Source organism: Sander lucioperca, chromosome 19 (assembly GCF_008315115.2).
Source record: "Sander lucioperca isolate FBNREF2018 chromosome 19, SLUC_FBN_1.2, whole genome shotgun sequence".
Taxonomy (NCBI): Eukaryota; Metazoa; Chordata; class Actinopteri; order Perciformes; family Percidae; genus Sander; species Sander lucioperca.
Window position 1 is genome coordinate 6346433 of NC_050191.1, and position 16236 is coordinate 6362668.

The 16236-nt window shown below is 39.2% G+C and overlaps 2 protein-coding genes across 5 annotated transcripts in view; one reads left to right on the forward strand and one right to left on the reverse strand.

Moving 5' to 3' along the window:
* The first annotated feature begins 1863 nt into the window (after nt 1–1863).
* si:ch211-140l13.3 overlaps nt 1864–16236 on the forward strand; it is a 51496-nt gene continuing 37123 nt past the window's right edge. For all 4 annotated transcript variants that reach the window (XM_035995322.1, XM_035995321.1, XM_031313851.2 and 1 more), the window contains exons 1-3: nt 1864–1938; nt 3543–3904; nt 5179–5275. In XM_035995322.1, the coding sequence (XP_035851215.1) occupies nt 3617–3904; nt 5179–5275 (385 nt within the window). In that variant the 5' untranslated portion in view covers nt 1864–1938; nt 3543–3616. The remainder of the gene's footprint in view (nt 1939–3542; nt 3905–5178; nt 5276–16236) is intronic.
* LOC116060338 (12-(S)-hydroxy-5,8,10,14-eicosatetraenoic acid receptor-like) lies at nt 7736–12138 on the reverse strand. Its single transcript, XM_031313854.2, has 3 exons — nt 11655–12138; nt 9976–10381; nt 7736–8973 (listed from the first exon to the last, which is right to left on the reverse strand). Exons 1-3 carry the CDS (start codon nt 11789–11791, stop codon nt 8512–8514), a joined length of 1005 nt encoding a protein of 334 aa, XP_031169714.1. The 5' UTR covers nt 11792–12138; the 3' UTR covers nt 7736–8511.

Consider the following 16236-nt stretch of genomic DNA (forward strand, 5'->3'; position numbering starts at 1 on the left):
ATGTTGGTACATCTCTGGTCAACTACTGACTCTGATTGTGATCGTCAATCCAATGGACTAAAATGTGTTCCTGAAAAAACAGAATCGTACAGGAAATAGTTTATTTTGAGAAAGAAATGCTCTAAATATCATACTGTACACATAGAACGTATGGCCAACATCATTGCTGTCTCTCTTTCACTTTATTGAAACAACATAATTTGTTCAATTTGCCCCCATTTTCACATTAGGCCAGTCCCTGAATCTATCCGTGGTTACAACACATGATTATGCTGCCATCATGTGGTAGCCTACGTTTAAGGTATGAGCACATGGCTCAATGAGGTAACATAAACCAAGGTTTCCTTGGATCCAGAAAGGTATGAATTCATAAAAAAACAGTTAGATATCATAAGAATGATGTAATGTACTACCAACATACATGGGTCTGTGTTGCCACAATGACATCACCTTAGGTCCACGTAGACCTAAAGTCATTACATTTAACAAAATGCAATCAAACTAAAGTTTTTCCTGGTATATGTGCAGTTTAGTGTCCCAAATTATTTTCCAAAAACTGAGCGTCCCAAATGATGAGGGTCTTATTTGAGACAGGTTGCCCTAACCATAACCCTAACCCTAACACCTGTTAAACAGGTGGTTTATCAGGTTCATAATTAAGGACATTGTATGGTGGATTTGGGACACTAAACGGCACGTATACCGTTTTTCCTCATTAAAACAAGTTTAAAACCATAGACTGTTAAAATAAAACGCGTTATAATGGTTTATTTTGAAGGATCATACCGGAAGTTAGTTGTATCGCCACCTGTACGTTCTCTTAATACATCCATGCACCTGTACACCGATTGTGCGTTAAAACTAAATGTTTGTTCTCTAATCACCCTCGAGGTGTTAACGTTAGTATAAACTACATTTTTGTTTTTAGGGAGAGTTGTCTGCATTTAGCGTTAGTTGAGTTGTTTCGTTGTGACGCAAAACACGTTGTAACGGAAGTGATGATGTTGATAATGCCAAAGAATTTCTAATATGGGAAGAAGTTCCACTCTCTCGTTACTTCCGGCTTCTGAACTGGTTGCAGTTCCACCAGAGTTCCATATAGGGGGCGCTCACAGGCGAGTGCAGAATGAATGGGACTCTATGGAGCTATACCCCTCAAAATCCACTTTTCTCAGGATATAATTTTTTGTCTAGTAATTTGAATGTTGCATTTGAAAGGGGAGGCTAAGAAAATACACACTGCTGGGTGTTAGATTTTTTTAAAGTGGCTTTTTTGTTCTAAAAAGCCTTTTAAAATGTCAATGACGTCATACACATATACGGCCAGAGATACTGCTTTACGGCAAGCTCTGAGTCACTTCCTTTTTTCTCTCGAGGCATCGACAACACAGCTGACAGGTCAGGCTCTCCCTGTCAATACACGTGCTAGAAAGAGGTTTGCTAGTGTTTTAAAGACCACGCCGAAATATTCACTCATTCTGGTTCTGCTTCGGATGCCGTCAAGCGGGATCTCCGATCGTAATCGGTCCTTCACTGACCAATCAGCATTCATTAGCAGAATGCTAGCGTGTTATGGGCAACAACGACTCAACCTGTAACAAATCGAAAGGGCATAAGTACTCGTTCATTCAACTTTTGACCTATAATCCATGTTGAACTTGCAAAAACTACAATCAAATCTGAGATTTCTCAACGACAATCAGGCGAAAGAGACAAATTTAGCCGTCTAGCTCCATAGAGTCCCATTCATTTTGCACTGGACCGTGATCACCCCCAGTGGAACTCTGGTGGAACTGCAACCAAAGTAGGTACAATGGGGCTTAATAGGGAGTGGAACGGCTTTCCGTAGACGGGCTTTGATAATGCTCAGTAACTGCAGCAACAGTAAACTTCCCTCAACTGCCACTCAACTCAGCTTGACCCAACTCAAGACGGCAGGTAACGTTAACTAGCTCTCTACATGTACGCTACTGTAGCTTAAAAGACAAACGGTCATCTGTCACTTAACATACCCGAGGGGAGACATTACGAGTTTGTGTGTTTGTTCGTTACTCATTTGAAAGTTGTAGGGTTCATTCATTTTGAGCAAGTTTACAGTACATTTCTGTAGGCTACTGTAACGTTAATTAAATGTAGTTTTGTGTTCAATTGAACTCTCAGTGGTAGGGCAGAAAAAAAATGGCGGTCGGTCACTTTCCAGATTCCTCAAAGCCTTCTGTATTATATTCATTTATATATATAATTAAATTGTGTGGGCTCATAATACAACTTTTTCAACATGTTACTAAGGCTTTCTGTTCATATTCTAGCTATAAGGCTGCCATTTTGACAAAGATAAAATTATTTTTTGTTAGCATTTAACAAAATAATTCACATTGGCACTTTGTTTAACCTCATGTGAGTTGTAGGGGAAAACACTATAACACTAAAACATGCCAATTTGATAGCAGCTCAACTTGTATATTGAATGTTGACTGAAAGACTAAAGAAAGAACCCTATATGAGATAAGACTAAATCAGAGGTCTTCAACAGGGGGTCCGGGGCCCCTATGGGGTCCTCAGAGTTACTGCAGGGGGGCCACAAAATTGTTCAATTTTTTTAAGATTATTTTTTTTGGGCATTTTTAGGCCTTTATTGACAGGACAGCTGAAAAAATGAAAGCGGAGAGGGAGGGGGAATGACATGCAGCAAAGGGCTGCAGGTCGGAGTCGAACCCAGGCCCACTGCGCCGAGGAGTAAACCTCTACACGTGGGCGCCTGCTCTACCAACTGAGCTATCTGGGCGGCCAAAAGTATTCCATTTTTTTCAAAAATTAAAATGTCATAACATAATTCCAAGATATTATTAGCAAATATAAATATGCCTCTTTGTGAAAAAAAAACAACACATTGATGATAGGCTTACTGGCCTATAGGGAAGTTAGTCACTAAGGTAGCCATGCACAGATACAGTTAATCCTAAGGATTCACAGTGCCACATGTAATTTTTAACATTAAAACATGATATATAAAATCATGCCAACAAATATTTTAATAGCTTATAATTCTATGCACTAAAAAGGTATGTATAAAGGCTCTAGGCCGCCCTACACTTTATTATAGGCCCAGTTTAATATGCAACTTAATTTTATACAATATGTAGTAGGGGTCCCTGATCCGTCTCTCTCAGTTAAGGGGTCCTTGGCTTAAAAAACGTTGAAGACCCCTGGTCTAAATCATTGAGTTAAAGAAAAGGCTAGCGAGGAAGAGGTTTGACTGTAGTTCTCTAATTTATAGCTTAATTTCAAGTATGTAACAAAAGACAGATTAGCTTATGAATGTCAGACACATTAAGTTATCAATTACAGAAAGTGTCTGTATTGACTTTCAGTCTATATATTCCCAGTTCCAATTGCTTTGTCCCACTTTTGACAGTGAGACATAAATGCAGATACATATTATTTCAGGGCAGGGGAAAGTCATTTGTCCTGGTAAAGTTAAAGTATTTTAGTGAATTATCATTGCATTGTGGTCTTTTGATGTTTTTCTTTTAAATATTCTGCTGTTGAGGTTCAGATGAAGACAAGCTTGGTATAAAGCGGTTGTCAAAACAAACCGAGTGAGTATCGTGTAACGATGTCTGCTGAAATACCCATGGAGAGAACGTACCAGAGGACATGCACAGACTCAAACCAGTCAGTTCAGACTCCTGCACCTATCCCAGTCACTTCTGGAGTCAGTGGGGTGGAGCACCAAGGGGACAGCCTGGGCCTGCTAGCCTTTCAGTGTGAACCAATGGTGGGCAGGACTCACCCTGACCTTTCCTCTCTCCTGAGCCCTGATGATGCTATCCCCGTTGGACCATACCAGCCAACTGCTGCCAACCTGGATGCCTTTCACACTGTAAATCAGACTAGGCAACAAGTAAGTATTACCCTTCTGAATTACACAAAAGCTTACCAATTAAAGGAAACATCCACTACAAAAAATGTCCATATTTAAAAAAAACAAAAAAAACAATTCCAGTGTTGAACAATAAGGGTTGCCCGATGGCAAGGAAAATGCCACGTTAGGCAAGTAAATATAACAACCACTTGCCCGAATGGGTAAAAAAAACTAAAAGGTTTCAATCATTTTTTCCGAGCATTATCGTATCATATAAATTACGTTATCATTTTCTTGCCAACAATGTGTTTAGGGCCAGTAAAAATTGACTTTGGCAACTAGATTTTTTTTTTTCACTTGCCCTACCAGGTGCTGATGATGTACCTTGCAAGCTTTATATTGTTGTGTTTTTATATAGCATGTTCTTATTTCTTTATATATTTACAGTACACTTACAGTGTTTGGCTGTTAGTTTCTCAGTAGAAAGAGTAGAAAAAAAAGTATTTGCAGAAGAAGCAACATCAGCCTCAGTAAACTACATTAATCCAGTTTTAATTAAGGATACTTACAAGTATAAGACAAATAAAATGCCGCACAAATTCCCATGTTTATTTTGCTGTCGGCATGCGTGGATTCACATATTATCACAGCGGCTTCTTTTGTGCAGATTCTGGTTACTGTGTGTAAACAGGCTCATGCTTTCTCTGTGTACATGTGCATCATTTGCAAATCCGCAGGAGTCCATTGAACGTCATACCTTTAGGACCTTTTTATATATTTTTTTATAATAATGATATTATTTGTAGAGATATAAGAAGATCTCAGGGTGGAATTTTGATGTCCCCGGGAACCTTAAAATACTGTAACCGCAACCTTTATACAAAATGTTATGCAATGTAGTAAGGGGTCCCTGCTCTGTTTCTCTCTCAGTTCAGATTTCAGAGGAGTGAAGAAAGTAGAAAATGTTCAGATTGAAGAAGCTGGAATCATATAATTACTTTTACTTAATTACTAATTATACTTTTTTTCATAAAGAATTACTCAATCCGATAAATCGATTATCAAAATATTTGGCGAAATAATATTTAATAGTATTTATCGATTTAATCGATTCATCTTTGCTGCTCCACAATACTGTTCCATGTAATCAGGCCCGTCCACTTTTAGTTCAGTTCTTCTGCTTGCCACTAGAAAGCAGTAGAACATCAGATTACTGTTTGTCCTGTGAAGCATCCGAAACTACCTACCACAGTCTCTGGATCATGTTCTAATCCCTTCTGTTAATGATGTCCCTAATGTTTGTCTGTTGGCAGGTTCCAGATCATCCATATGAGGTGCTTCAGCAACAAATTGAGCAGATCCACAAGGTTCTACAGGAGCAGAGTAGACTGCTGACTCTACTAGGAACAGGTCAGTGTTGAACAGCACCGCGGTTACTTTTTGTACGTGGTATCGAGACCTACATCCAGTGCAAAAATCAGTTTTTCAGTGTTGTAATTAAGCATGTTCAAACAACTAGACAACACAGAGCAGATTCAGTTTAGGAGATAATGAAGATAGCAACATTTGATTTAAAATTACAACGTGTGTGTGTATTGTTTGTCTTTCGCTCCTTGCACTGAACAGGCCCTTTTCACAGCAGCCATTTTGACATGTCGTTGCAGGGCAACAACAGGGGTAATTAATTATGGTCCTGTTGTATTTAGGTGGGCCAGGGACCTGTAATAATACTAGCTCACTGGAATGGCTGTGGTTCACTAAATAGAATGGGGCAATAATTAACATGATCAATTTCACCTGGGTTTGCCCTGCTATGACATGTCTAAATGGTTGCTGTGAAAAGGGCCTGTTCGTCTCCAACTCAACCCATCACATGTCACTTATCTTAATGAGCTAAATTCCTTAAAATAGCATTCAGTCAATGGCTGAGACATTAAGCCATTGAAGGCTTTAAAAAAGCAGACAGGGCGTGGAGCCAGTCTGCAAAGAAGGTGGCAACAATACAGTTAACACTGATGTTCAGTGTTTGTCTCGGTTTAGAGTTTGTTTGTCTTCGTTTTCATACTTTCTTTCTCTGTTGTTGTTGTTGCTGTAATATTTCTGCTCTGAGGCTGCTAGCCTCAACTTGACTGCCACCACCAGCTCTCCTGTTGCAACACCCATACAACCTGCCCAGAGCAAAGTGTACACACCTCAAAATTGGGGAAAAAAAAACGTTAAAATGAGGGGCTAATGCATCTGTACACAGGATCTCAGTGAGACACAAGTAAGCTAGAAAATGGATAGACAACAATTCGTGGGGGTGTGCTGTATTTGACCACATACACAATCTGAAAAACCTGTAGCACGTTCCTGCAAAGGGGTGGAAAATGGAGCCTGAAGAGCCTGATCAGCAACATCAACATTTGGACATTGCTGTGATGTAGGAGGGTACAACAGGGATATGGAAGTTTTGCTTTTGTACTTGTTTGGGATAACGTTACACCTTTTTAGAAAAAGAGGAAGGTGGTTTCACAGTAAAAAGCTTTGCATGTTGGTGCATTGAAAAGAGCTGTATTCTGTTTATTTACAGCAGCAGTATACAAAGATCTTCAGTCAGTATCTCAATTTTATACAAATAATTCAATTTTGATAATCAACATAACTAAATTATTTACAGTGTGAATGAGGAAAGTTTAAATTAGCCTTGCGGGGTTCTGCAGTCCACTCAGGTTTGACATTTCTGTAGTGGTTGTGGTCGACATAATTTAGAAATGTAGACAGGCCAGTGTACTCTGATTATAAAAAAGGCAACAACATGAATCATTTTTTTTACACATTCGTTATAAATGTGATGTGTAAATGCAACCACAGAAATAAATTAATTCCAAAAGGAGCAATTGTGAGATATTGAAATGTTTATGTACATACTTGACATTTTGGGTTTCTTCTAGAACATGTTTACGTACTTCATTGTTCAAAAACACATTTTTTTCATACTGTCTGTCTGAATATACCTGTATTCACCCTCTGTCTGAAAAGCTCCGTTTAGCCCTCTTTAAACCCTCCTGAGCATCTGGGACTTTTGCCTCTGCACTTTTGGCATCTCTGTACCGTCATTGCAGCCGGGGAATGTCTGTAACGGCACTGTAGCGACACTTATTACCTTTTTATATAGTATAGTTCTGACATCACAACCGCACAGAAATCCTGACGGCTCGTTTTTCTTTTACAATATAGGACCTTTAACAAGTTTCTTTACAGCATGTTTGGTCTATACTATACTACTATACTGCTGAGTACTTTGTAGTTATTGCAGGCTCGCAAATGTTTATTTATTTATCTACCATCCCAAAATCAGCAACGTGGTGATGTGTACCCTGATCCAGGACCATCCCAGTACACATCACGGCCTCCCAGAATCTGGGCGTTTCATGTTTGTCACTTGGGATCATAAACTTACTTACAGGAAGATTGGTGAAAATACGAACTGATGTCTTTTTTTTTAAATTTTTGCTATATTTGATAGTGACAGTAGAGATACAGGCAGGGGACATCGGCAGAGACAGCATGGCAACAGACAGGGCACCTTAGCAACGTTAGAGTAAGAGTTGATGTCAGGCAGGTGTAAAGTAACAAAAAACATGATTCATTTATTTATTTTTTAATTAAAAAAAAAATCCAGCTCCTCTGGTACCACCTACAGCCTGTAGTGTGATTTGCAAAAATCCATAGCTCCCTGTTCAGATGCACCAATCAGGGCCAGGGGGGGGGTGTCTAACTGCGTGTCAATCACTGCTCATGCACACGCATTCATTCTCCCTTGTGTGTGTGTGTGTGTGTGTGTGTGTGTGTGTGTGTCGGGGGGGGGCATAGGAGATTGTTTTGGGCTTTAGCGGAAAGGGGGGAGGGACTGAGAAGTTGATGAGATGAGTGGACAAGTCAGACAGTATCTCAATGCTATACACAAGCCTGTTAATTCTCCATGTACACCCACACCGGTGTTTACAGTTTCACTGGACTGTATGTACAGACTGTGCTTGACTGACACCTCCCTGACTACTTCTTCGCTAAATACTCTATTCCGTTGCACCTATTCTTTGGTGATTTATTTACAGTGAACAATTAAAAGCAGTAAACATTAACTAATAAGTTTCTTATGACACATTATTGGGCATATATATCGGTATAGAATTTACAGTGAAAAAGTGCAGAAAGAAATGATTAGTACTTTAAATGTTGAAAAGGTAAGTCTCATTAGCTACAAAAGAATGTTATAAAAAACTTCGGAGGATTACAGTGAGAATTATTTCAGCAGATTACCCACAAAGAAGCGTGTGTGCACACAGAGTGGGACATCTGGACCCAAACAGGGCTCCAGATAAACCATTAGCATGTGCTGCATTTAGATCGACGATGACAAACTCTCCGACGGAGGTGTGATGTCGGGCAGCATCCGCCTCTGCTGCGTTTTCAGTCTTTTTAGTAAATGGCAAGTATTGCTTTACCCGAAAATTTCAGAGATCTAATCTGCCAGCTGAAAACACCCGTGTGGGTGGACCAGTGGTTATGTTATCTGTGTGGCTGAGGCGTAACGGTGAATAAACGCCCTCAGAGATAGTTCTCATTACAGTATAAAAGAAAAAAAATTATAATTTCTCTAATACCTACAAAGAAACAGTTTTAGTTCCAGGATTTTGATTTATATACGTTGTTGTAGTAGTTGTTGTTACCATGCCACAGTCGGAATTTGGCCGCCTTGTCTGAAGAAACGTCGGACAGAAGGTGGCTAAGTAGGCGTCTTTAAACCCCGAGTTGCAGAAGCAGTAAACCAGCGGGTCCAGCAGGCAGTCAACGTAAGACAAAACCATGAGGCTGTCGTAGACCTGAACCACAACGTCTTCTGCAACCTGCCATTTTTGCAGCCTGACGCCCAGCAGCACCGCTCTCGCTATAGTGCTGGGCAGGAAGCAGACTGAGAAGACAACCACAACAGACAAGACCATGAACACGGCTCTCCTCAGTTTGGTCTTTTCCCCGACTGTTTTCCTTCTCAGCCGGTTGACGATGCGCACCGTGCAGTAGAAAAGGATGATGAAGGGGATGATGATCTGGGTGAAGCAGACGATCTTAAAAATAAAATAAAAGTAACTATAAGCAGGGTTTCCCTCAGTGTATTGCATATTTTTAATTAAACCTTTCAGCAGTCAGCAACAGTCCAAAACACAAAGATATTCAGTTTCCCATCACAGAATGCTAAGAAAATGACAAATGTTCACATTTGATTTGAGTGGATTTTTGCTACCCTGGGAATCTAGAGTTCTCGTGAGAGCACAATTTGAATTTGCTCAGCGAGTCACTCTGGAATCGAGTAATGATGCTCATTAACTATGCCCTTGTAGCCAGGTTGCACCAATCACATCGGTGTATCTGATATAGGCGGGCCAGAGGCGAGCTAAACAGATGACGACAGTTTAATCTACCAGTTAGCTCCGCTGGTAGCTAAGTGTATGGGGCTCTGGATACGTCACCCCGTGTATTGATGTGATTGGTCGTAGTGTTATCCAATTGCTTGCAGTGAGATTTTCAAATGCATGCTTGGTGCCGCCCCTCGAGTTGTGCAACTTTTATTACTCAATGCCAAACCCTTAATCCTTTCGGATTTGGGTCTGGATTTCCAGGCTAGATTTTTGCTTAAAAATGACTTAAATAATAATATATTAAAATAGTTGCAGATTAATTTTCTGTTAATTGACGCATAAATGAATCGACTAATCACATAAAATATGATGAGTCCACAGTTTAAGATGCTGTGAAGCCTGGACAGGTTTTGTTTATGCTGCCTGTGGCAAGCTGTTAGTCAGGGAACTAGGGGAATTATATTAATCATTAAATCTAATAAACTGTAACGACAGCTTTATATGAGGTCCGTTGCAAGGAATGAGGTAGTGTGAATCACGGTAGTGTTGAAAGCAGGGATAGTTCTCTGACTTTGGGGTATATATTGGGCTATTAGTTGTGCTCCCATTGTAATCATTAAAGCCTTTTCGGTTTCCATGTCATAGGTTATAACATTTTACAGCTGTGCTAATGCAAATCTAAATGAAAACAAAAGAAACCAAAAACAATACCTCTCTGAAGGTGTCTGTCACATCGTGAAGAAAAGTCTCAACTTCGCGGCCGTGGCTGTTGCAGCACTCAAAGGTATTGACCATAGTGGGGATGGTGAGGGGCAGCAGGAGCAGCCAGATCAAAATGGAGATTTGAGGAGAATTCTTCAGCACTTTGACAAAATTCCTCCTTCCAAGATGCACCACGTTGAAGTAGCGGTCGATAGACACTGTGATGAAGAAGGCGATAGTGGCTCCTCGGTTTAGAAACAGCATGAAGAGCATCGTCTTACACGCCACTTTATCTTGGCTGTGTCTCTTGTGCTTATGGTAATAGTAGGCCTTGGCAGGAAGACAGGCCACCAGCAAGAAGTCAGCAACCACAATGTTGAACAGGAATATACTTTTGTTCTTCCAGAACTTGAACCTTAAAGAGGAGGTTATTGACAAAACAGTTATTTGCTTTTCTGTCACAACGTTTAAGTCTGAATCAAGAGTAAACATAATAGAGCAGAAAGCCTATGATGCTGATCCTGTCATTACATTTTATCCTAAACGCAGAAACTCTGCACGCCTCTAGTGTGACAATTCACCCATCAAACAGATGCACTCTGCTTAATATTTAAGTTAGATTGACTCTACTGGTCAAATATCGACAAAGTGATGCATGCCTGCAGTTATATGGTGTTTCTGTTAACTTTTTAGTATCTCATAGTTGCTGCTGCTTTACTTTTTTGCACTGTATATATTTCAGCACTGGAAATAAACGATGGTGCCAAAGAAAACACTGACTCTGCAGGCTGTTGCACATGCTGTCAGAGATACTCTCTATCCACAGCACAATATGTTCCACTTTAAACATGTTTATCAGTTTATCTCAAGATTAGCACACACAGCTCATGTTGTATAAAATGCCATCATGATGTTTTTCCAGTTACCACTGCATTTCAAATTAGGTGCATGAATCATACAGTATACAACTTTAAATGTCCCACTTAATACCGATACAAAATACATGCGTTTTATGCATGTATTTTTTATTAGATGCCACAGGCTACAGTATAGATATACTTTTGAAAGTTTTGGTGGCATCTCAGCACGCTAAACTGCCAACGTCATCAAATACACAGTGCTCGACCTAACCACACCACAGATAAATAGTAATTCTTTTCTAGATCTGGGTATAAGAAGGATCGAATGCAGTTATCAATTAACTGGAGATGTTTCGATACAACTTGGTACTGGGTTATTTCTAATAATACCCTATGTGACCATTTCTACATTGGCTTAATGTCTAGAAGGCAACTTTTGCCTACACTGTCTAAAATGTTGGGCAAAATTCTTGGGCACTTTGATTAAATAGTAATTAGTGTCTAAAGTTGCAGATTTTTAATGTGAAATGAGCCCAGATTAAAATACACCCAGATATCCTCACCTTGTGCCAACGTGAAAAAATAAAAAGGGTACTATTGCAGTGCATGTATATGTAACACTGTTACATATACATGCACTGCAATAGTACCCTTTTTATTTTACACTCACACAAACAACACTGTTACAGTAACAGTGTTGTTTGTGTGAGTGTATGTTAAGAGACAGACATGGAAATGGAGGATTAGAATATTGGCCTAAATTGGTAAATATATTTCTATACAGTATTGTTTCCATGAAATAGATAGAGGGATTGAGTTTCTTCATACCTGAAGATGAAGATGTAGAGGACCGACAGGTTGAGAGGCAGACCCAGCACGAACTCTCCAATCATCAGCCAGGAGAGGGTTTGGTATGTGGCATTATTGGGCACATTGCAGTGGTCAATTGATGAATTTGTAGCCATGTTTCGTTGGCTGCATTCAAGGTATTTTATGTAATACCAAAGCAATAAGAAGGATAAGGGTTGAAGGTGTTTCCTGGCAGCTTAAATCCTTTGTTTTGGAGGTGGTTGTAGCTGCCTCTGACTCTGAATCTTCTCTCTGATTCCCCTTCTCTCTGTGATCCGTCAAGTTCAACAGTCCCCTTCTGAGAGCCCTACAGTGATGCTGGAGCTCTATCTCGCCTCGGCTGCCCATGCCAAAACATGCTGAGGAAACACTTTAAACACAGCATGAGCTGAGAAAAAAAAAGTATGGAATATGTAGAACAGAAAACACTCAGTGAGCTGGTCAGCCCTTTTTATGTGAGGCTACCACCGATCCTTCAGAGGGGAAGAATTTGTTGTCAGCTGGAGGTGTGGTTTAAAGAGATGAGCTTTTTTTTATGCTCAGAAGCACAGCATGGAAGATGCTGGTTTCAGCTTTCCACCCTAAAGCGTTTTAATGCAACAAGCCTCATGGCACTTTTTTTTTTAGCATATAATAGCTTCTGTATTACACAGAAAGTGGTAAATGGAAATGCAGCATGGGGAGAAATGCTTGTAAAATTCCTCATGTGGCTCTCCATACGAAACCATCATGCCTGCACATGTGAAGTTTATACTTGGATATGGTGACAATGGCAGTGGGAAACAATGTCCTTCAAAGAAAATGACTAGAGCAAGTTCTATTGGTACAATATCAACTACAGTATGCTATATAGATGGAAGGACAGAGAGCCTCAAGAAGAAAAATATTGCATGCATTATACTTTGTTGGTATTGTACGTACATTCATTAGAATTACAAAAAAACGTCATTCCGTGCATTGGAAATTCAAATGAACAGGGATGAGGTCAAGCCAGAAAACTGCCACAGGAATATGAGCCTATACTCATGCTTGTGTATAGTTATTGCTGGCTTGCTACTGGAGAAATTACAGTCTGGAGAAAGTTGAAAATATGAGTTTTGATTTATTTAGATTTTTTTTCCCCACTCGTCCACCTGTTCAGTGGAAGTATTCATCATCAAGTACTTAGAGCAGATTGACAAACACCTGTGAAGTGATGTCTTGACCCTCCTAGCTGTCCTATAGGTTTCTCTAGTTTGACGTAAATATCCATGTACACTTTTTGTCAAACCAGCTGTCCTCTCTGCATAAGATGATGATCTGTGAAACATCAGTGATGGAAGTTCCAGTCCAGTGATTCAACTTTTGTTCATACTTTGTACCGTGTAAATTTAGATGTTTGAGATGCACATTGACAAACAGAAATCGTCTTTCAAAAATCGTTCAACAATCTAAACTCAAACAGCATGGCCGACTTATTTAAATACAACCTTTTAGGATGATAAATATTTCGTACTGATGTTAAACGCATGCAGAAGAAGCTTGTGACAGGATTGGATCAGAAAGCTACATACTAATGATTTAAAATGTTGACATAAACATGAATTGCTGTAAAGCCAATGCACTTAGTAGCAGACATAACTTTCCTACATGTGAAGTCTGTTATCTGTAAAAATTGAAGTCTGCGAGTCTGTCACGCTATGACAACATTGCTCGTCTGCCACAGAAATGTGGTGTTTTTTTCCCTCTTTAAAATGAAAGGGTGAAACCAATTCAACGGTAGAAAAATGGGAAACAATACTTTCACATTTGTCAAAGCATTAAGATGACACAATATATACTCCCCTATATATTCGATGCATGGAAATTAAAGTTACACTGCAGAAAGAGGAAGTACAAAAAACAGATGCATACTATACATAAGTAACCTCAAAGAAAAAAAGCAATGTGTTAGAGAGCCACTGAGTATTGCAGATGTGTGAACTTTGGTGGTTTCATCTGTTTACAATAAAAATGTGCTTGTTATGATGGACATGTAGCCTGTTCTTGTAGCCTTGTGTCAAAAATAAGCAGCAACTTTCAATTCAATCAATTTTTTTTATATTCTTTTTCTCACATGAAATCATAAAAGGTACCATCCCATCACTTCCCTAAATCTGCATGATACATCATGAAGCAGAATGTTTCCGGCACACAGAAAAAGAGAACTAAGGTACAGGTAAGGTAAAAACCTAGTTGTGGGGAGTTGTTGTTTTGTGGGTGTGCAAAAATAACATGAACATCTTACAAAATAATACAATCCAGTACAAGCTGTGGCCTTAAAAATGACCCAAAAGTGAAATCAGGACCCAAAAGTTAAATTAGGATCTCTCATATATATTAAATTATAATTTGAAACGGGATATAATTTTGCTAAATGAGACGCATTTATTTTATGACAAAGTAACTGACCTGGAAGGTTATACATGGTTTGGTTAAAACAGAACAAAACGTGTTAAAGCAACTGAAGGCTCAGGTGGGGTTGGTTTTTGTGTTAAGAACACCCTGTTGGATCTAGACAAAATTGATATTGTAGACAAACAGGTGGATGGTATTCTAGGTTTGAAATTTCTGCATTTGAAATCAGGTAAGACTTTTGTTGTTTTTACCTTTTACCTGCCACCCGAAATGTCAGTATGGGGAAAGGACGCCTCATTTTTCTTGAATCATATTTTGAGTCAAATCTATTTATGTTCTGGAGTTGAGGCAATTCTTGTCTGTGGAGATTTTAACAGTAGGATAGGTGCTTTTGATGAAAAGAAGTGGATGCGATGACCCCTAGAGCCTTTTTGAATGGTTCTGTAAACAAGCATGGAGAATCAATGATTGATTCTTAAAAGAATCTAAGTTATGTATTGTTGTGAGTGATAACTACACATCGGTACCTGCCAAGGGTAAAGCTGTGGTTTACTATATACTTGTATCATATGACTGCCTACAAATATGTGATTCTTTTGAAGTGCTAGTCCCAAATCAATTAATTAAACTGGCAAACTGTATGGATTTAATTGGAGAAAGAAGTAGAGTCCCAGATCATTATTTATTGTTGTTACATTTTTTGATAAAGACTGAGGCTCATCATCATGCAGCTCGTCAGGAGACTTTACGAAATTCTCCCACAAAAAAAAAAAAGTCGGCAGGATTTTGCAAACTAATGTCCTATCCTCTAGTTTACAACAATCAACCCTTTTGAAAATCAAGAATGATTTACAATGTTCTAGAAAAATCTAGATTTTCCTCCGACTGGTCAAGTGACATCGGCTACAGAGCGACAGTTGCTAGCTGTTTAAGCTGCTACAGAGCTTCGTGCCGCCGGCTACGGTGCTCCACATGGTGCTCCGCATGGTGCTCCGCATGGTGCTCCGTCAGCGCTAGTTGGTGGTTCAGTTACCCCAGAATAGGTGCGCTGGGTACAGAGCACCGCAAGCTGCCGGTCATTTCGGTGGAGATTACGGTTAAGTTTAGGCAAGAAAAAGTGAGTGTTATGCGGCGATGAAAGTTGAGTTTTGGGAAAAGATCGTGGTTTGTATTAAAACACTCCCAAGGAACACACATTTCCTGGGTGAAAGTCTTCCAAAATCCTAAATATGTTTTGAATCTTGCAAAATACTATCTATGTGGCTCAAATATTTTATAAATCCAATACCAAAATCTCAAAATGAGGACACGAGGATGCCTTTAAATTACAGAGGGATCAGTCTAGCGATCACAGTTTATACGCTGTATTCTGCAATACTTAATGAAAGGCTCATGTATCATGTTTGTACTGTCTACAATTACTAATAACTAATAGAAGAAGAAAAAACTAGGCTATTGATTTTGTTATGGTATTATACTGTAGGGTTAAACCAAAGATTTAACCAATAATGAAACTTTAGCCACAAGCTCTTTGATTGCTTTGAACGTCAGTTTAATTATTTTACATGATTTTTTTTTTTCTCCATATTATACATTCTTTCATATTGTCATATAAATTGATGTTGTGAATTGCCCATGATTATATTTGAACCACTTTGACATTTTAACCATGTCGCCCAGCCTTACTGATGAAAAACTCCAGTTTTCTGTTTTTCTTCTTGCTTTACAACAGCATTATGTAAGTTAAACGGACAGCCAACAGCCATCGGTAACACTAAATGATCACATATAGAACTGTACACCAGTCCACTGATGACGTAAAAGCAGGCTTCTCTATTTGGTTGTCATTTCTAATGCGACCCATGTTGCTAAGTCTGCTTACTCTGCTTTCACACTAAAGTCTGACGATGGCCGCTTTCCGACCAAGTAGTTACAGGAACGTAGTTATAGGAAAAGTCCACTTCTAAAGAGATCTACTAACTACTCTCCCCCAAAACCATTTTTTCCAATTGCATTCGCAATGGCGAAGTGGCCATAGGGACTGGTAGGAGGGGTAAGGGAGTGATGCAAACATGGCAACGGTCTTTATAGCGTTAAAATCAGAAAACAAATACACCAAAAAAAGTATGAACTAAATACTATCTAATGCGCATATTTGTCATAATTTAAACAAGTCTCCCGAAGA